General features: G+C 38.5%; 1 protein-coding gene across 2 annotated transcripts in view; it reads left to right on the top strand.

Annotated features, from left to right (window-relative positions):
* The window catches only part of GPD2 (glycerol-3-phosphate dehydrogenase 2 (mitochondrial)), a 153,080-nt gene that overhangs the window by 35,956 nt on the left and 91,368 nt on the right, over positions 1 to 25,756 (top strand). For both annotated transcript variants that reach the window (XM_011991921.1, XM_011991913.1), the window contains exon 2: positions 12,033 to 12,142. In XM_011991921.1, coding sequence (XP_011847311.1) covers positions 12,041 to 12,142 — 102 coding nt within the window. In that variant the 5' untranslated portion in view covers positions 12,033 to 12,040. The remainder of the gene's footprint in view (positions 1 to 12,032; positions 12,143 to 25,756) is intronic.

The raw sequence follows: 25,756 nt of genomic DNA, 5'->3' as shown, positions 1-25,756 counted from the left end.
GGGTTTTACCATGTTGACCAGGCCGGTCTTGAGCTCCTGGCTTCAAGTGATCCACCTGCCATGGCTTCCCAAAGTGCTGGGATTACAGGCGTGAGCCACCGTGCCCTGCCATTTTCTTCTTGAGTGATAAAAATAATGAACAAACACTAAGAAAATTAAAGTCAGATTTTCAGTTTTGAAAGCTTTTCAGTTATGCTTGTGCTTATTACATTGGAAGCCTAGTTCTCTTCAGATGTAATATCTTCTACATCTGTGCTGTTTTAAAAAGAAGAGATTTTAGAACAATAATCTTGAAGTTTCTTAAGATTTTTTTTTGTCTTCAAAGAAAAATGCCTAATTTAGTAGATAGTCTTTCCTAATTCATAGTGGTATATTTCACATAAATGTACGCTGTTTGAAAACAACAAAACAGATGTCTGATTAAGATCCAGGTAAATGGAAACTTGATTATCTGAAGCACCCTTTTCTCTGAACATGTTATTTAATTGAAATTGTTTTATGGCATATTTCTTCTGAACAGAGTTAAAGTTCATTATTGCCTTTATATATATAAAACCATTTAATCTGATTCACAGTGCTTCAGCAGTATTTTATAACATCTAAGGCCTTTTTAAAGCACACTAATTTATATGGTGAAGTGGACTTTCTCTTCTTTCTTTTCTTTTCTTTTCTTTTTTTTTTTTTTTTTTGAGATGGAGTTTTGCTCTTGTTGCCTAGGCTGCAGTATAGTGGCGTGATCTCGACTCATTGCAACCTCCACCTCCCGGGTTCAAGTGATTCTCCTGCCTCAGCCTCCCAACTAGCTGGAATTAAAGGCATGTACCATGCCCAGCTAATTGTGTATTTTTAGTAGAGGCTGGGTTTCACTATGATGGTCAGGCTGATCTCGAACTCCTGACCTCAGGTGACCCCCTCACCCTGGCCTGCCAAAGTGCTGGGATTATAGGCATGAGCCATCATGCCCGGCGTGGACTTTGTTTTCTTGCAAAACATTTTACAGTATGTATTCAACAGCCATGATTGTCGTTACTCTGTAAGACTTTGTTAGTTTTAATAAATTTTGAGGGAAGGCTTGATATGTTTTAATCTTAAGACAGACATTTAAAACTCTTTGATTTGCAGCTTATTTTCTAGCAAGGTAAAGGACTTCCTTTCTTCCTTCCTTCCTTCCTTCAAGGTAAAGGACTTCCTCCCTCCCTCCCTCCCTCTCTACCTTCCTTCCTTCCTTCCTTCCTTCTGTCCTTCCTTCCGTCCTTCTCTCATTCTATTACCTGTGCTGGAGTGCAGTGGTGCCCTCACAGCTCACTGCAGCCTTGAATTCCTGGGTTCAAACAATCCTCCCACTTCAGTCTCCTGAGTAACTGGTACTACAGGCATGCGCCATCATGCCCAGCTAATTAAAAATATTTTTTTGTAGAGACAGGGTCTCGCTTCCCAGGCTGGTCTTGAACTCCTGGCCTCAAGGGATCCTCCTGCCTGGGTTTCTCGAAGTCTGAGATTATAGATGTTAGCCACCCACCACTCCAGGCTTTTTTCTTGTTTTGATTACTGAAGTAGATTCTATAACAGCATGTAAAATGTAAAAGAGCATTTATGCTGCCAAAGGAATGTCAACCATTATCTTAATCCAATAAAGGGTTAGTAAAGGGGCAGAAAGACTGAAAGAAGCACAGGACTAGTATGGTCTGTTTGACTAATGAACTTCTTTTGAATGTTATCAGTGCATGTGTTTCATTGATAACATTCCTGCCTCCTCAAGGCAGATTTAAAGCTTTTTTCCCCTGTTGTGCTATCTCTTTTTCATGCTAAGTCAACCATTTCTTGTTAGTTGATATATAAATGCAAGTTTGTTTAGTTCCATACTAGACATGTTATCTACTCAGTTCTTTAACCTGACTTGTGTTTTTATAAGGGATTGGCATTTTTGTGAAGGAATGCTTCAAGTTTTCACTTGGGAGGAACATTTTATTTTGGGGCTCCTAGGGTTACCCTCAATTATGCATATGGTAGGCAAAGAAGGCAGAAATGTATTTTAATGGAATATTAAAGATGGGATTGTACAACTTTAAACACAAATCCGTGAATATATCTAGAGTGATACAGAATATATATTAACTGATTTTAAAATGAATTTAAAATGGAATACAAATTCACTTGGATGCACTAACTATAGTTCTTTATGACTTTTATAGCAATTGTATGGAAAGCAAACATAATAGAAAGTATTCTATTATGGATTAAGCTGTGATTATTTGCACTTAATGCATATAATGAGCTTCATTGATTTCTTGTAATTCTATAGTGAACCTCATGAAATAAAGAAAAAGGGTCAAATTTGTGACTATACTTCCAGTGTGCATTTTAGAAATGTTAGAAAGCATATTATATGGCAGTTGCCTTGGAGATGGCGTATATTTTGTAAAAAATTGGGTCTTAAATAATACATCACTACTAGAGTGCAAACATGTGTTCCTCTAAGGCTCCCTCCCTTTCAATCCTTTTTTGTTTTAGGCGACTTTGTGAAATAAATGCTCGATTAACAGTTATGACATTATATATTAAACTTAACCCCCCCATCACACATCAGAAATCCTCATGTAATAATGTTTGAGATAAATTTTTTATAAACAGCGACTTTTAACTGGCTCACTTTAAATAGTTATTGACCTTATTTTCTCCTTCTTTTGTACCTTTTACTTGCATTTTTTGAACTCTGCCCCTGAAACCAGCTCAACCCGTCTCTTAAGCCAACTTCTCCTGTCAAGCTTCCAGGCTCCTGCCCTCCTTTGAGGCTGAGAAGTGGTCCTGGGCCAACCTCTTTCTCAGTCATCCATAGCTGTGGGTTTGCTTCTAAAATGATATAACTGACATAAAGGTGACTCAGGGAGACAAATAATTTTCTAGCTTTCAACTATGTGAATTGGTATAAATATAGTGTTTATTTTCTTTCACTTTCTCTTCGTTTCCTGATTTTTTTTTTTTTTCCTCATTCTTCTTTATGGAAATACTCTTCCTCTGTTCAAATTGTTTACTTTCTCTTGGGGTGGGCCTTTCTGGCAGTAATTGCCTGGGGAAATAAATGGATTGGAAGTGAAAGAACCTGCGCTTCTTGGAAGCAGACTGGCCTTTTGATAGGTGTGGAAGTCAGGGACAGAGCTAGAGTCTGGATGCCTTCCCAGCAATGTGTGAGTGTGTTGCTTTAGCTTCTTCCGCCACAGTCCAAAATTTTGTGTATTTAGAACCTGAGGATTATGTTTCACACATTTCTGTTGACTTTTATTTGGTTCTTTGATTTATCTTGCATTATCAGGATAATGGTTTTCTCAGTGACTTCGGAAAAGCCCTTTTGCTTGTTATTTGATATTCTGTTTAGTGTATATATTCTTTACAACTATAGGTTGTTATTGTTGTGTTTGTGTGTTTTTGCTTTTGATATAATAGAGGAAAGGCTAAAGAAGGTGACGGAAGGATAAAAGTGTCTTTTGTTTTCTTAGGACTTGATACATTCACTTCTTTCCATAGGGATTGTCTTTCGTGAAGAACCCTTGGGTCAATTTCCTGTCCCGTCTTGGCCTAAATCCTTTCTAAAGCAACAACAAAAAAGGAGAATTCACTTTCAGTTTACAGACCACACCTCCTCTCTATTTCCAGAGAACAGGCTATGTGACTCTTCTGTTTGACTATTTTGTTCATTTAGGTCTGACAGCTTTCAAAAAGTACACTCGAGGGCTCTCTGTGTGTTTCTGTAGGAATCACACGTGTAAGATATATGTGTGTAAGTCCTTCTCTGCTTGGCTGGGGGGAATGCATTTGCAGGCAGAGTACTAGTCATGATCCCCACGGTAAAGTAAACCTTGGGGAAAGGGTAGTACATGGTGTGCTTTGATTGTTACTTGGTGTGTCTGAACTATGAGATACCTCCTTCAAGGGGATTGTACAAAACATTTGTTATCACATTAACTGGAATAATAAAAGGTTTGCTTGCTAAAACACATCTAGTTCAAGCCACCCAGAGATCTTGACTTTTATAGTTAAAACGGTGCTGCTGGGAGAGAAGATGCTTTTGAGCTCACTCCTTCTTCTGTTTTATTATGGACTTGCTGTGAAGCTGTCTGATTACAGACTCGTTTGCTAGGACCTTCTCTGATGAGGTTCTGTATGCTTATTTTGTAAGACTCATGCACTTTTCTTCAATAAGTCACTGGATTCGTATGCGAGTGTGAGGCCTGGCCCTCTGAGTTGTGCCTTCCATGGGTGTGACAGTGTGACACGACTCAAAATAGTTGAAGGAGTGGGTTTTGCATGCACAGCTACAGGAGCGGGTGGCTGCACAGATGAAGTGTAAGGAGCATTTGCTACCTTTGGACCACAAAAGGCTTAGGTAAAGGGCTGAGTTGATTAAAGGGCTACCTCTAGGTTACATCTTGGGATTTTTATTTAATGTTTGAAATGCATTGTACATCTAGATTTCTCAGTGTAGGTGATTGGAAGAGCATGGATCGCTTTTGTTTATTTTTAATTTCTTTTTTCTTTTTAATTTTTCTGAGTACATAGTATGTATACATATTTTTGGGTACGTGAGATAATTTGCTACAGGCTTGCAGTGTGTAACAGTAATATCAGGGTAAGTGGGGTATCCATCACCTTAAGCATGTTATTTCTTTGTGTTACGAGCATTCCAACAAACACTCTTCTAGTTATTTTAAAAGGTACAATAAGTTACTGTTGACTGCAGTCACCCTGTTCTATCAAATACTAGATCTTATTCATTCTAACTACATTTTTGTACTCATTAACCATCCCCACCCCAACCTCACTACCATCTCCAACCTTTGGTAGCCATCCTTCTACTCTCTGACTCTTTGTCTCCATGAGTTCATTTGTTTTTATTTTTGGCTCCCACAAATGAGTGAGAATATGCAAAATTTGTCTTTCTGTGCCTTACTTATTTCACTTAACATGATGTCCTCCAGTTTTACCCGTGTTGTTGCAAATGAAATGATCTCATTCTTTTCTTTTTTGAGACGGAGTCTCGCTCTGTCACCCAGGCTGGAGTGCAGTGGTGTGATCTCAGCTCACTGCAACCTCCGCCTCCCAGGTTCAAGTTATTTTTCCTCCTGTCTCAGCCTCCTGAGTAGCTGGGATTACAGGCGCCCACCACCATGCCTGGCCAATTTTTTTGTGTTTTTAGTAGAGACGGAGTTTCACCATGTTGGCCAGGCTGGTTTCGAACTTCTGACCTCAAATGATCTGCCCACCATGGCATCCCAAAGTGCTAGGATTACAGGCGTGAGCCACTGTGCCTGGCCTGATCTCATTCTTTTTTATGGCTGAATACTACTTCATTGTGTATATGTACCACATTTTTGTTATCCATTTGTCTGTTGATGGACACTTAGGCTGATTGAAAATCTTGGCTATTGTGACTAGTGCTGCAATAAACATGGGCATGCAGTATGGGATGCCTTTATGTCTTGCTGGAGAATACATGCCCCAAGCCTTGTTGTTGAAATTACTCTTCTGTAATTGATGTTCGAGCTGTACTCTCTGCCCCTCCACTGGTCATGCTTGTAAGGGATACAGAGAAATATGCTTACTTCTATGCTGGTATAAGAATCAAAACCCTGAGAAGTTCCCATTTTTTCCTTAAACTAATGTAGAGCATGGGGATTAGAAAGGTAATTGAGGTTTCTATATAAGAAACCACAAAGATAGGAGAGTTTTTGTAAATATAAAGGTATTACAGGAAAGGGGTCCCCATCCAGATGCCTAGAGAGGGTTCTTGGATCTCATGCAAGAAAGAGTTAAGGATGAGTCTATAAAGTGAAAGTGAAGGAATAAAAGAAGGACTACACAGGGCTGCTGGTTGCCCATTTTTATGGTTATTTCTTGATTATATGCTAAACAAGGGGTGGCTTATTTTACCCAGCTCCTATTCAAGATGGAGTTCCTCTGGTTCACATGCCTCTGACAAAGGGACCCAGGGCTTATTCCACAGAGGAGTGATAAATGTATTTGCATGGATTCTTTTTTTCAACATTTGATTTTTTTTTTTTTTTTTGAAGACAGGGTTTTGCTCTGTCACCCAGGCTGGAGTGCAGTGGTATGATCATGGCACATTGAAGCTTGACCTCCTGAGCACACATGATTCCTCCCACTTTGGCCTCTTGAATAGCTGAAACTAGAGGTGTGTGCCACCATGCCCAGCTAATTTTTTAAATAGAGATGGAGTCTTGCTTTGTTGCCCAAGCTGGTCTTGAACTCCTGATATCAAACAATCCTCCTGCCTTGGCCCCCCAAATTTCTGGGGTTACAGGTATGAGCCACTGGCCCAGCCTATTTGCATGATTCTTACTTAATGCTAAATTTATATTTTGATAAGTAAGGCTGCTGGAAGAGAGAAGATAAGACAGGAAGATGAGGAGGAGAGTGAGTACTTTTTAGAGATTTCAGAGGCCAGGAAGTGCGATCTGGTTCTGGAATAAATTTGCTTATGCATAGTTGCCTTGCCTATGAATGGGAGGAGGCAGAAGTGGTGGGTACACTCAGGGATTTACATGAAGTAGGATGTGAGGAGTTGTTCTTTGTTAAAAGTCACTGTCTATAATGGGTGCCCTACAAGGACATCTACGAATTCAGCTGAGCCAGATGAGTTGCAGCAGTCAGGTACAAACAAGGGTCAGCGAACTTTGAAAAGTGGCAAATTTAGTTTTTGTTTGCTAGCAGTAAGTACATTTTATTGTGTAGCAATTACATCTGTCAGTTTTAGGCAAAAGTTTCCCAAGTACCTATTACTCTTAGGAGTTTTAGACCCAAATATCCATCTATTTGCTGTTTTCTGTGAGTAGATGTTCCATCAAGATCTCAAATTTTCTTAGTTGCAAGCTGAGCTTCTCTTCTTCCTTAAGCCTGCTTCTCTTTCTAGATCTTGATATTGAAATGTTGGGGCCTTTTTCCAGCTGCCCGAACTAAAACCGCCTACTGTGTTCAGTCTGTTCCTGCTGCCTCCGGTAGTTGGTTGTCAGGTCTTGTCATGCTCTCTAATTGAGTGCAGTCCTTAGAGAGTTTTGCAAAACATCCGCCTCTAGATTTGCACTCTTTAATGTTGCCTTAAACCAGGCTCTCCTCTCACACGGGATCTATTTCATTGCCCTCTAATTGGTCTCTCTGTCTTCTTAAGCTTCAACACAAAAATCTACTTGAGTAGTCTTTACAGAGCATTAGACAAAACATCTTACTTCCTTACTCTACAGCCTCTACTCCCCATTGCCAACAGGATATCCTAGAAATATCTTACTTCATGTGTACGCAGTCTTCCTCTCTCTTGCCCCTTGGACTTTTTTTTAAACCCCATTTCTAGCTGCACATCATCTCCAGCCAAACGAGATAACTACTTGTATGCCTAGAACGTACCATGATGCTCCCCTTTCTCCTCCAGTTGTCTTTCTCTATAACGTTCCCTACTCACTCCCCTCCAAATTCTTTTTTTTCCCCTTCAATACCCTTCTCCAAAATCCTGTCTTCACTGAAGCCTTCTTTAATTCTTTTAGTCAGAGTCAGTTTCTTGCAACATTAAAATGATACAACACCTTGCTTTTTTTTTTTTTTTCCATCAGGCTGTTTATAACACTCAATATAGCACAACTAGTTATAAGACAGAGTTCAGAGTTACAAGACACACTTTGATATTTAATCCTACAAATAGATTATTAATTCCTTGTGGGCAGTTAGTTGATAATCTCACAGATATATTTAGTTGAGCACCATTTGTTTAGGTTTTGCTTAAACAAATGGTGTTCTCCTTGCAAGAATTAGCACTAGCTCTGGTCTGTGTCAATGCAGCAGCCAGTCCTGAGTCAGCATATATGTGATTTAATTAAAAGGCTATAAAACATGGATTTGAAGCTATGATAAATAAGCTAATTCTATTTTTTAATATTTTTTCCCCTCTGGTTTCCTTGAACATTTATTGCAGAAGTTAGTAAAGATTTGTGTATATTTTTGTTCCCCTTCTTTGCTAGTTTTCTGGTAAAACTGTTACTTGGAAGGAAATAATCTTTTTTTGTTTTGTTTGTAATCATTGTGAAAACGTTTCTCCTTACAATGGTAAATGGGTACATGTTGTCCATAGCATATGGTTTATATCATTCTAAATTTCTTCTTTCAGCATTAAAGTTCTTTTTTAAATTTTTTATTTTTTGAGACAGGGTCTTACTCTGTTGCCCAGACTGGAGTGCAGTGGTGCAGTCTTGGCTCACTGCAGTCTCCGCCTCCCGGGCTCAAGGAATTCCCTTGCTTCAGGCTCCCGAGTAGCTAGGATTACAGGCGCATGCCTCAACCGCCTGGCTAATTTTTGTATTTTTAGTAGAGGCAAGGTTTCAGCATGTTGGCCAGACTGGTCTTGAACTCCTGACCTCAAATGATCCACCCACCTCGGCCTCCCAAAGTGCTGGGATTACAGACATGAGCCAATGTGCCCGGCCCTACAACAAAGTTCTTACATTACTTGGCAGAAGATTACTAGTAGATACTTTTCTAGAGACTTCTTCATTGCCTTGGAGATTAACCCAAATGCCAAGGGACTGAACATTTGGGTGATTGTTTGAGAATAGGTCCTTCTTTTGGGAGTGACAACAAAATATGGTATAGCTTTTGGGGAGAAGTTGCCTTTTGAGACCAAAGGCAGGGCAGAACCACCCAGGGATCAAGAACATAAACTCAGTCTTGTTTTCTCACTTACTAGGCAGTGACTTTGGGGAAATCCCCGATTTCCTCTGAACTACCACTGCCCCTTTTATGAAATTAGATGTTGTGAGGGTGAAATGAGCTGATGTGTATAAAGAATTAAAAGCGCAGTACCTGTTACCTAGTAAATAACAAATGGCAGTGATTGTTATTGTAACATTTATAATAATAACAACAATCATAATGATTATCTTAGGAAAGTCAAGTGAAACTGACTGATTCTTGCCTTTGTTTTTGAGTTAGCCAAATGACCATACAGAAGTATTTGATCACATTAGAAATAATGAGCCCCCAAGCATACATTACTTTTTGAAATTATTGAAAAAGGAAAACTCTTTATTGATTATAGTTGATATTATTGCTAACTCTGCAAGATGATATGAGAATGTAGTTTTTTGATAGTATTAGTGGCTCATTGGGAAAATGCATGAAAATATCCTCCTTTGCAAGTTTTTGTCTCTGACAAATCAAATTAAAACAATACTAGCAGGTAGGCAGGGAACATAGGGACCCACTCATTTGGAAATACTAGCTTCAAACTTAACTGGCTGAATGAACACCTCTGAGAATGAAACATTTTCATTGACTGTGTTATATATAACATCCCTCAGTTGGCCATGTTGATGTGTGGTATCCTTTGTGAGGTCAGCAGTGACATTATCAACAAGACAGAAGCAGTGATAAGTCAATCAGTCACAACACTCATATCCTAGGGACCACCATGCTGCTATGAGTCAGGCATGTGCATTGTTTAAGGTAAATAGTAAATAGAACTAGGACTTTATTCTATGTCTCCAGTTGTCAGAGGAACCCAGTTAACCTTGAGATAGCATGCTGTCTGGCTGCTAGGGCTTCCATTGTTGTGTGATAGGCACCCATGTGAACATTTACAGCAGTACCTTGATTGGTGATAGTGAGCTATGACAACTGGGTACCTGCTAAGTTAGGGTTTTTACTATCCCAGCAACCTAGGATGTAAGGTTTTGCCTAGGGTTGACTGAATGATAAATGGTGGCCTCTCACCAGCATACACCAACTGTCCTGCATAATTTGGGAAAGAGAAGATGGTTGATATAGCAAAGGGACAGTAAAGAAGAGACCTCCAGCAGCAGAGTATACAAATACCTAGTGAATATTTTCCTGGTAAGAATCTTTACAGGTTTTTTTTAGAGATAGGATCTAGTTCTGTCTCCCAAGTCTGGAGTGCAGTGGCACAATTGCAGTTCACTGCAAGCTCAAACTCCTGGGCTCTAATCCTGGGAAGAATCTTAATTAAGAAGACAAATTTTAGAATTTAGGAGTTTGTCAGGAAGAATGAGATCAGAAGAAAAAAATTTTAAAAATGTCACCACATATCAGTATATAACTTATAGTATCCTAAAATGAGTTTTCTATAGAATCATAGTTATCAACTATATTGCAATTCTTTATTTAGGATAGTATGATAATAGATACAGTTTATTCAATGTGGACCCAAATATTTAACTGTATCATAATTTTGTTGAGATACTTTTTTTAGTATCCTAAGTTAAAACTACCTTCATAATAAATTATCTTCTTGAGTTGGGAGGTATCAGTGGAATGTAAGGTGTGTTGTCCAGACAGGCCAGTGCTCCACCCCTACAAGGAAATAGGGTAGTGGCTTCCCTGTTTCCCTGCTTTTGTGAATGGAAAGTCTTAGGCAGGTCAAATTACTCAACTCTAGAAATTTTTTTAGTTGATCACACACGGTTATCTTTTTATGTTTAACAGTAAAAGCGGACAAAAGAATTTTTGGTGGAATTTTCATTTTTGTGCAATCTTTTTAGTTTCTGAAAAAGTTAAAGAATAATTTTTAAGTCCTCAACAAAACTTTAGAAAATTCCATTATCAGTCCAGTGGTGGAAAACTAGTGAGAGGAAAGAAAGTTAAGAGCTAAGACAGCGCAGAACTTGAGAAATATTTAGTGGAGCCCAGTGTGGGGTGGCTCATGTTTGTAATCCTAGCACTTTGGGAAGTCAAGGTAGGAGATTGCTTGAGGCTAGCTTGGGCAACATAACAAGACTTTGTCTCTACAGAAAAAAAAAGAAAAAGAAAGAGAGAGAGAAAGAGAAAGAAAGAAAGAAAGAAAAGGAAAGAAAGGAGAGAAAGAAGGAAAAATCAGCCATGCATGGTGGCATGCACTTGGTAGTATGAGCTACTTGGGAGAATCACTGGCCTAGGAGTTTGATTTTACAGTTAGCTATGATTGAACCACTGCACTCTGGCCTGGGTGACAGAGCCAGACACTGTCTCTACAAAATGAGAGAAAGAAAAAAATATAAATACAGTGAGCACAAATATACAGTGAGTGCTTGATCTGGAGGGTTTTCTCTTAAAATGTTGGTGTCATGCAACTCTGGCTAGAAGAAAACTTTTCTTTTTGTTGTTAAGTTCCCCCAATGAAAGGAATTACAGCAGGTTAAATTGGTCAGTTTGTGAAAGCATTAAGGCGTTAATACCTCTGACTTCTTATCTATAAAGTCTACTCTTTTTTTTCCTTTTTTTTTTTTTTGGAGACAGAGTCTAGCTCTGTCACCAGGCTGGAGTGCAGTGGCGTGATCTCGGCTCACTGCAACCTCTGCCTCTTGGGTTCAGACCATTCTCCTGCCTCAGCCTCCTGAGTAGCTGGGATTATAGGCGCCCACCCCCACGGCCTCCTAAAGGGCTAGGATTATGAGCGTGAGCCACCATGCCCAGCTGACTCTTTCAATGATAGAAATATATCTGTGCTGGCTTTTGGCTGTAGTGAAAACTTCATTAGAAAGGGAGAAACTTGGGAAGGGAGTTGTACCACAATTTGAATTAAACACTTGCCAAATAACCTGAAGCAGGCTGATGTTTATTGTCCTGTTGAGTGACCCAAGACTTCTTTCTGCTGGTTCTCCTTGAGGAGAGGATTAGGTGTTGAACAAATTTACAAGTATAGCATGCAGTTTTGTCAGATACCCAGTGACACTTCTTTTCACAGTTCTCTTGACTTTATACTGTTTAAATATCCTCAGTTGTCTCTTAATTTGCTTTTCTTTCTTTAATTCCTATTGGATCAGAAAGTAACTTTTATGTAATCAGTTCCCTTGTCTAGAATTTTTTGGCTATTTCTTTTGAGTTGCAGTATGCACATTGGTTTGTTAGTAGTTTCCTTATTTTGTGTTTTCTTTTCTAGTTTAACATGGTTTCATAATCTACACAGTGTCTTTTTCTTATTGGGATGGTTATGCGATAACTATCCCAATTAACTTCTTTTTGTTTTTTTTTTTTCTTTGTAGGCTAAAAAATGGCATTTCAAAAGGCAGTGAAAGGGACCATTCTTGTTGGAGGAGGTGCTCTTGCGACTGTTTTAGGACTTTCTCAGTTTGCTCATTACAGAAGGAAACAAGTAAGTAACTGTACTTGTGTTGATTACAGTATGCAACTTAAATCTGCTAAAGAACTGTCTATGGGGAGTGTGTGCACTCACGGTTTTGTTTAGAAAATACTTGTGAAGTTTCTCAGTTTGATCTGAAAGATACTAATTTAGAACGGTGCCTTAATGATCCTGGAGAACTGTGTGTATCTCCTTTTTTAAAAAGTGAATTTCTTTTTCAGGAAGCATTATTTAGCCTCTGTTTTGGCTCTTTGGTTTTTAAAAGACTGCTTCATTTATGAGTGCCAGGGTTTCTTCATTTAGACTTCCTTGTCTAATTCATTGAAATGTCTAGATACCTTCTATGTTCCTGCCAAAAGTTTTTGTCTTATTAGAAGGCAGGCAGCTGAGAAAGGAAATGGAAAAGAAAAGGCCCAACTGAATCCTGGTTTTATTTCTTCAAGGTTTAGTTATGTATGAAGTATTACTTTGTATTAGGTAAAAATTTTAATGGAGGAAAGCCATGAAAATAAGGGTTGGTAAGAAGTTTCCAAATATTATAAAGTGTTCAGTTTCTTTTCTTTCTTTTTTTTTTTTTTTTCCTTTGCCTTACAACTGTGACTTCCCATAGTTCAAATTGATGCCAGGAAATAATTTTGCTGAATGGCTTTGTTCTTTTTTGAGGCTTGAAATGCTGGCACCCACCTTAGTAGTTAGTATCAGTCTCTTGTTCCCCCTCTCCTATGTCATTAGGACATTTTGTGATACTAGCTGTGTAGTGCATTTCTTTCTCAAAGATGAAGGTGAAGGAATTTGGTAAACAATTTGTAACCGAGTGATTCATTTTATACATTTTTGTGGCTGCCTTTAAGCCATGGTTTGTCTTATACTTCTTGTTTCTGTTTCTTTGTGCTACAAGGTGGCAGAGCCAGGCGCATTGCTTGCAATCCCATATCCTGAATGAGGATCACTTTAAAAACACATGTTGTGGCCAGGTTCACTGGCGCAAACCTGAAATCCCAGCACTTTGGGAGGCCAGGGCAGGCAGATCCCTTGAGCCCAGAAGTTTGAGACCAGCCTGAACAATATGGTGAAACCCTGTCTCTACAAAAAAATACAAAAATTAGCCGGGCATGATGGTGTACACCTGTAGTCCCAAGTCCCAGCTACTCCGGAAGCTGAGGTGGGAGGATTGCTTGAGCCTGGAAGGTGGAGGCTGTAGTGAGCTGAGATCATGCCGCTGTACTTAAGCCTGGGTGACAACGTGAGACCCTGTCTCAATCAATCAATAAAATAAATAAATAAAAACATATTAAGAAGAATTAGTTTGCTGGCTTATCATTAAAAAACCCAACAAGCCAATTTTTATGTGATTCCTGCTAAAGATGGATGATATTGAATAGTCTTTTGATTAGTAATAGTCTTTTGATTAGTATTAGTCTGTCTTTTGCATTCTGAACTGTGAGGACATCACTCTCAATGCATGTATGTTGCAGTTTTTATTTTTTTAATTGACACATAGTCATTATACATATTTATTGGGTGCATAGTGGAGTTTTGATACATACAATGGTGTTATTAATTCACTGACTTGGTATTGAAACTCTTCCTCATCCACTGATCATGCTCAATGTACTATTTCTTTTAAAAGATTGCCTTGGTTCCTTAAAAGCAGGTGTGAAAAGATGTGGCTTCTGCTGAGGCTATTTCAGAAGCGCACTTCTGTTTGTGACATGGGCATTAAGGGATTAGGTTACTTTTGCCATCTTTACCAGTGCTATCTGAAACGATACTGAAAAATGCCAATGCCAAAGGTCACGATATCTAATATGATGAGTTGTTGCTAAATTTATATGTGGTTTATATCTTTTAACCACAGTAAGCATGTTCTACTTCAGAGTTTATAGCTTAAATTTGTACCTAGGTAACACTGTTTCATCCCTTTTTTTTGGTTTGAGTTCTCTCTAATAATTGATCTTAAAGAATAGAATAAACAGAAGAGACTCTGGCCCCAAGCATCAAGTTATAGGAGAATTTTATTCAGTAAAATCAAGGCAAAATAAAGACCTGTTGATTCCTGGGACATGTTGTCATTTTATCTTTCCTAAGTTAGATATCTTGACCACCCTAATAGCCAAATGAAATGGATACCAGCAGCTTGAAGTCATTTATAATTTTAACCTGACAAGTTCTGTTGAAAAAAATTACTACAGGCATATGCAATCATTGAGTTGCATAAGAAATCCAACTATATGCATTTCTTTTCTGGTGATTCCTGTCCCTTTAAGATACTGCCATTAGCATGTATTTGGGGGGTAGCAGGTGCGATGTAGCCATAGGGACTGGCAAAAATAAAAAATAAAAGCAAGAATGAGAAGAGGAAACAACCTATTCCAGCCATTGACATAAAATGACCACAGGCCTCCATTAACTCAGCTGTCCTCTCTCAGAAAATATCTGCCAATCAGAGCCATTCTGGGGGGGAATTTTCCTGACTTCAGTAGTCAGAAAAAATCTGCCCTTTGAGATACATTAATTGGCTACATTTTTGTTTGTAGAAGCTGGGGCCTTAAATGTGACTAGGTATGCTCCATTTTTCTGCAGAGTGATGCTTAAAGTATTGGCTTGTTACAGGTATATTTACCTACTGTATGTTTATATTTTTTCTAGTTTTCTAAGAAGATTCCAACTGATAAACTGCCTTTTATTAAGAATAAGTTAGTTTGGAAACCCCAAGTTCCTGATGTCCTAGAGAGCAGCCTATTGACTTTGGTTCTGGCACATTTTGCTGTGTTCTTGCATGCTCTGTCTTCCTGGCCCCTGGCTTGTGCCCGTTTGGTACTCCCAGGACAAAGCTTCTTCCCTGAAATACAAGCAAGGGCTATATTCTAAATACAAATGGATTGAATATAAAAGTTGGTACATTGTTAAAACATGTTTGGTGATGAGATAGTGCTATGAGTGTTTAGGTGCCAGGTGAGCTCCTGAAAACCTTTGAGTCAATTCTATAGTTAAATTACCTTATATTTGTAAAGAAAACGATTGTATATTCTTTAAAAATTAATTAAACATAAGACAGATTGAAATTGAATAAGATGTGGTTTCACTTACCTTGAATGCAGTTGCTTGAATCAGAGCCACTGTAGGTGGAAGAATAGAGGCCTCTGTGGAGACTGGTGTTTCTGGGAGCAGGTTAGGGGTTAGAGGTGGTAGCAATGATGCTTTTGTCTCAATTTACTGCATAGTATGGCTTTTCTTCCATACAAGCATATTGTTAACATTGCTATTACTTATGTTTATCAATGATGAATAGTGCCCACTATTGAGCCAAGTGAACTCTAGAGGTTCATTATTTTTATTTTCTAAGGGAAACAGGTCAGATTTAGAAGAGATAGAAGAATGAGAGGGTTGTTATAGCCTAAGGAGAGGGCAATTATTATGATTATTATTCTTTTGGAGCTGAGCAGCCTAAATCTTCAATTCCAACAAGGAAGTTGATGAGGAAAGGAGATGAAGGTTGGCTGACTTCTTTTGCTTGTGTCCACCTCCAGGGAAGGAGGTTTGTGGCCACAGACAACATCCACATTCCAGGCCTTCCTCAGTTAAGCATCTGAGGGCTTTTAGCATGGTCTTAGAGTGGCTTCCTCTTCATTTTCTTGTCCCCTTTTCTTGATTTCCACCCATAAGCAGGTGACAAAGTTTCCACAAAGGGAGCTTGAGTTTTCTTCTCCCCAGACCACCCGTATGCCAAGGAACAAGAGTCTTAGTACTGCAATATAAGCATTTTACCACTCAAAGAAACCAACCCCAACCCCACTGGGAATGGAGCAAGCAGGCACCTCTCTGGTGGTGTGGAGATTTTTTAGATCAAGTTGATTGTGATTCACTATTGAGTATAGGTTGGTTTAATAATAAACTTCTAGTTGAAATTTGGAGGTCATCTAGTCTAAGGTCTAGTGAAAGGAAGTAGCACTTCATAGAGGAGCCTCCTTTTTCTAATTCCAGGCTGGTGGGAGAATGGAGTAGATGAAGAGGAAAATTTAAATTAGGAAAAGGGGTCATGGGATACTTTTAGAACAAGTAAACCTTCTTGAGCAACAGAAGTAGACAGCATTAAAGTCAGGGCTGCATGAGGAGTCCTCAGGAAGAAGGGAAGTTTGGGATGGGAGTGGCCAGGGAGAATGAAACAAGAATAGGGTGGGAAGGAGTGCAGGGATTTCACACAGGGCTATCCTAGTCTTTCTTCATTATAGTCCAGCGGCACTGTTTAAAACTTTTTTTTTTAAGTTAACGTTATTTCATACCTTCTAGGTCCTAACTGGAAAAATCTATGTGATGATGTGGGCTTTTCTTGAACCCCAGTGATGTGGTTGATATGACAAAAATCTATTCAGGTCGAAAGAGTGGTCTTGCTCACATAACACATTCTAGGTTTTTTCCTTCCATGACCTGGTCTGAAGGTGTGATGGCTTTGTGAGCTGAGGCAAAACTTGAGAACCACTGAGAGCTTTCTCAAAGCCCGGATGTGAAAATATTTTTCCCCCCTGCACCATAAATAGGCAAGGAGTGGGCCTCAGAATATGGAAATCAAGATCTCTCTCTCCTCTCTCTCTTTTTTTTTTTTTCCCTGACATGGAGTTTCACTCTTGTTGCCCAGGCTGAACTGCAGTGGCATGATCTCAGCTCATTGCAACCTCCGCCTCCTGAGTTCAAGTGATTCTCCTACCTCAGCCTCCCAAGTAACTGGGATTACAGGCACCCTGATTCTAAGAAGATCATTCCTCTCAAGGTCTCTTTTTAATGAGAGGAATGAGCTTCTTAGAATCAGGGAAGTGAGAAATTCTCATTGATTGGTGTGCCATTGATAAGCAACAGAACAAAAAGGCCAAGAGCGTGATCTTTGGAGCAGTCTCTGCAGACTGCCTGCATCTAACACCTAGCTGTACTTTTCTTTTTTTGGGTATGTTTCCTTACCTTTATTTATTTACATATCTATCCCTTTATTTTTATTCGACATGTCATAATTGTGCATATTTATGGAATGCAGAATGATATTTCTGTGCATGTATACAACGTGTAACGATCAAATCAAGGTAATTAGCATATCCATCACCTCAAACATTGATCATTTCTTTGTCTTGTGAACATTAAAAATCCTCTCTTCTAGCTTTTTGAAAATATACACTAAATTATTGTTAACCATATTCAGCCTATAGTGTTACAAAGCCCTAGAACTTATTCCATCTAGCTGTAACTTTGTATGTATTAATGAGCCTCTCCCTGTCTTCCCCCAACCCCTTTCCAGCTTTTAATACTAACAATTCTACTCTCTATTTGTATGAGCTCAATTTATTTTAGCCCATAGATATGAGTGAGAACATGAAGTATTTATCTTTCTGTGCCTGACTTATTTCACGTAACATAATGTCCTCCAGGCTCATCCGTGTTGTTGCAAATGACAGGATTTCATTCTTTTTCTTTTTCTTTTTTTTTTTTTTAATAGAGATGGGGTCTTGCCACATTGCCCAGGCTGGTCTTGAACTCCTGTGCCCGGCCTATTTCATTATTTTTAATAACTGAATAGTATTCCATCATGCATACATATACCACATTTTCTGTATCCAGTCATCTGTTGATGAACATTTAGGTTGATTCCATATCTTGGCTATTGTAAACAGCTAGTTCTGTATCTTAATAGCTAAGTGACTATAGGTGATTTTCTTAAATTCTCTCAGCCTCATTTTCTCCCTTCTATAAAATAGGGATAACAGTGGTACTTCCTTCATAGGTTTATTAAAAAGCAGTGAAGCCTGGGACAGTTCCTGGAACATAGGAAGCTTTCAAAAAGTGTTACCTCTTATGAGATTCCGAAAAGATATGAATATAAAGTGCGGTTGTAGTCAGAAAGCAAATTGCTCTTGTCACTGGAGACCCTTGCATTCAGGGATACTTTGTTAAAACTTTTGGGATTAGTAGCAAATGGTATATATCCTTCATTTTAGGTTATAGGAGAATGACTCAAAGAGAGGTGTACCAACACTCTTCTGTTTTCCTTTCTCCTTGCTTCCTGATCTGAGGATGAGCAAGAAGATCAACCCCAATTGTTGACTTAACCTCTCTGTTATAAGAAATTCCTTGAATTTCCCACTGTTTCTTTCTTTTTTTTTTTTCTATGTAGGCTTATATGAATTATGGCATACTTGATTTATATAACTGATATGTTGCTAAAAAGTTACATGAATATAGTCTCTTTGATAAATTAATATCAATGCCATTTATTGGAATTCTGTGGTGAAACATTTTTTTTAAAAAACAGGTAATGTTAGGGAAAAAAACTCTTAAATTTTTTTGGGGGGGGGGTAAATCTGAAATTTCAGGTATCATTGTACCGTGAAATGGAATGCAATTAAACTAATTTCTCCTTTCCCAAAGTCAGTGATGTTATCTGCATTTTCATGTATCATTTTAGCTTGAAATGAAATGCAATTAAATTTATTTCTTCTTTCCCAAAGTCATGATGTTCGAACATGTTGATATTGTAATAGGTGTTGATGACAGGATCTTCATGATTTGCAAAATAGCCTCTCACTTTGTAAGAGACATCAATTCTCTATGCTTGTGGGTGGCTTAGGAAATACTATAGTTCACTCCGTTATATGTGTTAATTAAGGGAATATGAAAAAAAACCCTGATAACAGTGATGTGTTAGGTGAGTTGAAATACAGGTAAGCCTATACTACCTTTGTTAGTGTCAGCAAAACCCAGGAGGAAAAATATTTATGCTAATGAGAGGCAAAGTGATGCATGGATAATTAAAATCAGCAGGAATTTTGAGAACATTGTTTTAACTTGTAATTTCAGTCTCTCCCTCTCCATATCTTATTTGTAAGAGTTCTAACAAAGTAGTGCTTTTTGATTAGTAGTACCAATGACTCAAAAGTTTTAAAGTCAGTAGCAAAAGATAAGATTAGACAAGAAGCAAAAAATAAAACAAAACAAAAAACCAAAAATAACAAAAAGGAATGATCAACTCTAGTCAAAATAAGATCTACTTTAGGATTTATTTGAATAGACCCCAAATAAAGCAACATTTAGCTTCTTGAATGTATCTGTTATATGAATGTGACTGGGTTTTGGTGACCCTGTTGTATGCAGGTTATACAAATTTTCAGAATTCCAATTTCTTCATAAAGTAAGAATAATGTCACTTTATTCACAGGCTTTTTTCTCTGCCAAGCACTAAGTCAATACATACAGATCAGTGATCACAGTACCTAGCACATAGCAGGTCCTCAGCATCTGCTAGCCTTTCCCTTCCCCTGAGGTAGGATATGAACATTTGAAGTAGACCTAGCCTTGTCAGGCATAATAAGAAAGATGTAACATCAGAGTTTAAAAAAAATAGCCGAACTTTTGGTTGGCACGCTTTTGCTTATATTGATGACTAAACAGATAAACTGGTAGAAGGTAGAGAAACTTAAAGTTCAAAAGAGTATTGATTAAAGAGAAATCAAAATCATAAGCATAGTATCTAAGATATGATGTCAGTTAAGAAACAATTTAATCTTGTGGCATCTGCAGGAAAAAAAGAAAATAAACAATTTAAATTACAAGAATTCCACTTAAGCATTGTTTTTCAGCAGTTTCTTTGTTTGAACGTGACAATTTGTTTATCTTTTGAACACCCTTAACATCTTCGATAATTTAACCTCAATTAGAAACATTCTTCAGGTTCTTGAACTAAGGAGGATCTGTGGGCTTGAAATCAGTGTAACTCTTCCTGAGTGTTGATGTAGCTGTAGCTGAAACTATCACATGACACATTTGCTTTCTTTTTTTTTCTTTTTTTATTACCAGATTGCTTTTAACTTTGTAAGTCAATTCAGGCTACTAGACTTTCTTGCTCTCCCTGAGTAAACAATATTCTATCTGCAGAGGCATGTTGCATAGGTTTGTAAGCAATCTTTCCACCACCCGCCCCCCCGCCACTTTTTTTTTGAGACAGTGTCCACGCTGGAGTGCAGTGGCGCGATCTTGGCTCACTGCAACCTCTGCCTCCCAGGTTCAAGCAATTCTTCCTGCCTCAGTCCCCCAAGTAGCTGGGATTACAATCGCCCACCGCCACATCCGGCTAATTTTTGTATTTTTTAGTAGAGACGGGGTTTCGCCATGTTGACCAGGCTGGTCTTGAACATCTGACCTAGGGTTATCTGCCCGCCTAGGTCTCCCAAAGAGCTGAGATTACAGGCGTGAGGCCAGTCCCAGTCTTTCTCTTTAAAGAAACCTTAGGAAGTGCTATAAAAACGAATGTTCCTAAATAGTCTTTATTATTGTTTTTTTTTTCCTATACCTGTTGATGGCAGAATAATGTTGCTTTTTAAAATTCTTCCCTTGATGGCCAGGTGTGGTGGCTCATGCCTGTAATCCCAGCACTTTGGGAGGCTATGGCAGCAGATCACCTGAAGTCAGAAGTTCGAGACCAGCTTGGCCAACATGGCAAAGCCCCATCTCTACTAAAAATATAAAAATTAGCCGGCATGGTGGTGGACACCTATAATCCCAGCTACTCAGGAGGCTGAGACAGGAGAATTACTTGAACCTGGGAGATGGAGGTTGCAGTGAGCTGAGATTGCACCACTGCACTCCAGCCTGGGCAACACAGTGAGACTTCATCTCAACAACAACAACAACAACAACAAAAATCCAATTATTTCCTTGAGCATAACTGAAACTCTGTACCCCTTGCTCAACATCCACCCGCCCACCCTCTGTTTACTATTATTTTATTCTCTGCTTCCCATTATTTTATTCTCTGCTTCTATGAGTTTGACTATTTTAACTCTCACTTATAAGCGAGATCATATAGTATTTGTCTTTCAGTGTCTGGCTTATTTCACTTAGCATAATGTCCTCCAGGGCTATCCATGTTGTCAGCAATGTCAGGACTTCCTTCTTCTTCTTTAAGGCTGAATAATATACCATTTTATGTATATACTACATTTCTTTATTCATTTGTCTGTTGATGAATGGCATTTAGGTTGTTTCCATATCTTGGCTATTGTGAATACATTCTTCATAGGATATCTAACACTGTAGTTCCCACCTAAATGTTAAAATCAACTAAAATGGCCATTTCTGATGGTGGAAGAAGGAACTCATGGTTGAACCATAAGCTACCTGTTTGTTTAAAGGGCCATCAGCGTTATGTTAAATGTGAAGGTAGAAATGTCTCTGCACCATGGCTTTCTAGGGCTTGCATTTGATGGTCTGTCCTTTTGAGGTATTGTCTGTATGGATGTATTTCCTAATTTTTATTTTTGTAAATGATGATGCCTCATCCATTCATAGTACATTCTCTATTGTGTATACTATATGCAATGTAGGCGAGTTGTAAATCTTGGGTTGTAAAACTAAGCATATCTCAAACTTGTGTATTAATTGAAGTGAGCTAATTGGTATAATAACCAATCCTCAAAGCTCAGTGGCTTATCATAATGCACGTTTATTTGTTGCTCACGTTATAGTTCAATGTGGATAGATGGGGAACCTATTTCCTGCAATTACCCAGGGACCTATGTCTCTTTATTCTAGTGGGTCCGCCCTGCTATAGGGGTCTCACCCCACTGGACCATTTCTACTCCACGGTGTGGGAGTGTTCTCTGGAAGAAGAGAAAAAGTTTTGTTAAACATTTAGCCATTACATATGTGTCTTGAATTTAGTTTCTAATCTGGTGGACAAATGAGCTATATTTCTTTCGATGAGAATTTTATTGTTAGGGTTATGCCAAAGACTGTATCATTCATTTGCCTCTCTTATTTAGAACCCTATGCATGGATTCCTGGAAGAACTGTTTTTCTCTTAGAAATATAACTAAATTTGTGGGAATGTGTCTGATATCTAAAGCTTGATGAGGATTCTGAATAATCTGTATTTTAGATAAGGCCAGTTGAAACTATTCTTAACTACTCTATATGGTTAACTGTTTTTTTCAGAGACATGTTTCATCAAAGCACTAAAATTATGCAGACAGAGCTGGAAATGTTCTCTGAAGAGCATCCTATCATCTTCCTTATAATTTTGGTTTTTATTTAACACTTAGCCCCCAAAGTGGGGCCATGGCAATATCTTTGAGTTATAACTCACATCAGGCCTTCGAGGAGTTTGTGATGCTATTTTGTTGCTGGCATACAAAATCAGTGAGGTTAACTGTACTTCTATAGGTCACTCAGTGAGTCAACGACTGAGCTATGATTAACGTTGACAGCTGGTGAGCTGCTAGGCTGTTGCTAACTGAGCAACATTGACATTCATTTTGATTTGACTTTGCATTTCATTTTCAACTATTTATTCATTTTAAGGCCTCTTTAAAAACTTTTTAGGGATGTTGTAGACGGAGGAAACTTTCTATAAATGCTTTGGGGAGAGTCCTTTAGCTTCCCTCTCCCCACTCCCCATCCTTCAGCTTAATAGTTAAATTATGTTTATGCTAGGAAAGCATCTTTTAGGTAGTTTTAGAAATAGATGATTTAAACAGAAGTTAGGCGATTCCAGTTTTACTTTATTTGTTTTGTAATTTGTGATTTCAACAAAGAATTTCTGTAAACTAATTGTATGATAGTGAGTACCAACCAGAAAAATTATATTTGATGAAATAATTCACAGAGAAATGACAAGTATGCATTATAAATTTGGCCAAAATGTAATTTTGAACATAGGTTAAAGTGTAGTTAAAGGCCATCTGGATTATAAAGCTTGGAACTGGCTGGTTGGCTCAGTTGGGCATCATTTTATTCACCTGAGAGGGATGGGGAATGAGTGAGCCCTCTTTCACTTCTGGATCTACTTCCAGATGCTTTAGGGAGATTATTAAGAAAAAGTGCTGGCTGGGTGCATTGCCTAACGCCTGTAATCCCAGCAGTTTGGGATGCCAAGGCAGGCAGATCACCTGAGGTCGGGAGCTTGAGACCAGCTTGGCCAGCATGGCGAAACCCCACCTCTACTAAAAATACAAAAATTAGACAGCTATGGTAGCGGGTGCCTGTAATCCCAGCTACTGGGGAGTCTGAGGCAGGAGAATTGCACAAACCCGGGAGGTGGAGGTTGCACCTTGGAGCTAAAATCGCACCACTGCACTCTAGCCTGGGCAACAGAGTGAGACTCTGTCTCAAAAAAAAAAAAAAAGTGCTATTTCATAGAATTCTGTGTGACAACTTAACTGCCTGGTGTGGTTGGCTTTAGGTGAGGCAGATGCCCTAGGACTCTTGATCTCACTAACTGCCATCAACAGTTCTGCATTGCTGATGCCAGAAAGGTGGGCAGATCTAGAGGCCCAAGTGACCCACACATACAGGCAAAGATGACCTAGCAGAGCTGAGGACATGAGATTTGGAGTCAAATCTGGGATCAAATTTTGATTCTTTTAATTACTTGCTCAAGGGATAACTAAAGGTTTCCTCACTGGTCAAAAGATTCCTCCTTTCTATGGGGAGTGTGAGCGACACCTAAGGAGCTAATTGTCAGGGGTGTGAGCTGGCAGCTTCTAGGCAACTAATGGTTCTATTTCTTCTTCCTTCTCTGTCTACCCCAACCTCAGGCTTACTCTCCAGGTCCTCTGACTTTCAGTGAGCCGTCAGAGTTGAAAAGCAAGCACATACTCTGTTTTCAAAATATTTATCTGAAAACCAAAAAAACCTATCTCCCAAATCTCAGCTCATATAGTCAATTATGTTGTTAACTTATTTGAAGCACATATATTCAGACAGAGCCAAGGGATTTTCCTCACTTTTTAGCTATAAAAAGTTTTATAATTTAAATGTTTGGATATTTTCTAATTGCTATTAAAAGACCTTCTGTGTGATTTCTCAAAGGAATCACAGTCACTTAAAATCTGGACAATACCTTCAGGGTGAACTAGACCTTCATTCCCAGCTACCCCAGAAGGATGGGCTCCTCTTTTTTTCTTTTGTGAGGACCCCAGTGGAGATGACAGTGTAACCATTGGCAACTCTATCTACAGAGTGATCATGAATCCCTCACTGAATATGTTTACACTGAGAAATGTTGCTTACTCTCATGTAAGTGCAAGAAAAAAAAATGTCAGTTTTTAGAATCACAAAGTGATTCAGGAAGTGAATAAAGGCCATTAAAACATCTTAAGATTCCCTGTGAGGAGATGCTTGTTGTATTTTCCTTTTAGGAATTTATAAATATGGTTAGTCTTTTTTATTGACAAAAAGCAGGAAGCAGTTTCCCTTAAATCTAACGATTCCATTGATCAAATCATATATTATGGGAGAGGGTGACGGTTGCAGTCTGAGATGATTTGCATGAGACCCTACTTTATACTCCAATTATTACTGTACATGATTACAGGACAACCTGGTTGTTAATTGCCTGTGGTCTTTAAATATGCACTTCTTTCAGAAATAGACACTAATTATTAGATCTTGTTTTTGGTCTCACCTGAAGTTGCAAATGTCTAGGGTTTTTTTTTTTTTTTTTTTTTAATTTGCAAGTCTAATGATGTACAGACATAGTAAAACTGATCTCATTCTGAATCCTGTTCAGGGTGAACGTTCTCTGGGATGTAAACTATCAAAGATTGTGAACTTGGCTTTCAGTTCTTTGTAGGTGTTTATGTAGTCTCTTGACAAAACCTGTATGTTTGCTATCAGAATGCTGAAGGAATTTTATCTTTCTAAAATGCAGATGAAAATTGGTTAACAAGTTGAAAAAAAATCTACTTCTCCCGTAATTAAATATAATAGAAATAACATCAAACTATTATTAAATATTAGATATTGTCCCAAGTCCACCAAGATAAAAATTTTGTGTTTGGGAGCTGTGGTTGGAATTATGCTAGGCAAAAAGCAGTTTGTTTTGTGTGTTGGGCTCTCCTCTCTTCTGGCTTCAATGGCTGAATTAGGGAATTGATACTGAATTTGATAGAGCCGGAGTTGTTCCTGTCTTTAAGCCAAGGTTGATGAACTCATATGCCTACAGGGGATAAAGTGATGAGGTACAAGTGTGAAGCCAGTGAGCAGGAATCCTGGGCTAACAAGAGTGCACAAGCCCTGCCTAAGGATGGCAGCTGCTACTCAGTTTTAGCAGATTTATCTCAGATAGAAATTCTGATTTAGATGTGAAATATAGCAATTTAAAAATATTGGATGTATGATATGGTTTTTAAGAAAGTAGTGTGCTAAGCAGAGAAAACATTCTAGTGCGACTTCTGGTTTTAACACATGCTCTTCCCACTTCCTTTCCTGGTTTTTGTCACCCAGCTAATGCCTATTACTTTTTCTCTACTTGATTTAGCTACATGTTCCAAGAGGCCTTCTCAGGTCTGGATAAGAGGTGGCTCCTGTGGCTCTTGTATCCTCTTCTCTATTCGAATATCCACCTTTAAACAATGTTATAATTGCTTCTTTATCTTTTTGTTTTGTTCCCTGGGCTATAGAATCCTTGAAGGCCTCCACAAAATAGTGATTGGATAAATAAGTTCGATGAATAAATGATGGTGGGCCCAGGATTTCCTCAGGACATAGGGTTTTTTCCTTCCTTCTTTCCTTCCTTCCTTCCTTCCTTCCTTCCTTCCTTCCTTCCTTCCTTCCTTCCTTCCTTCCTTCTTTCCTTCCTTCCTTTTT

This window comes from Mandrillus leucophaeus, unplaced genomic scaffold (genome assembly GCF_000951045.1).
Source record: "Mandrillus leucophaeus isolate KB7577 unplaced genomic scaffold, Mleu.le_1.0 Scaffold110, whole genome shotgun sequence".
NCBI classification, from domain to species: Eukaryota; Metazoa; Chordata; class Mammalia; order Primates; family Cercopithecidae; genus Mandrillus; species Mandrillus leucophaeus.
This window is presented reverse-complemented; position numbering and strand designations above follow the sequence as displayed.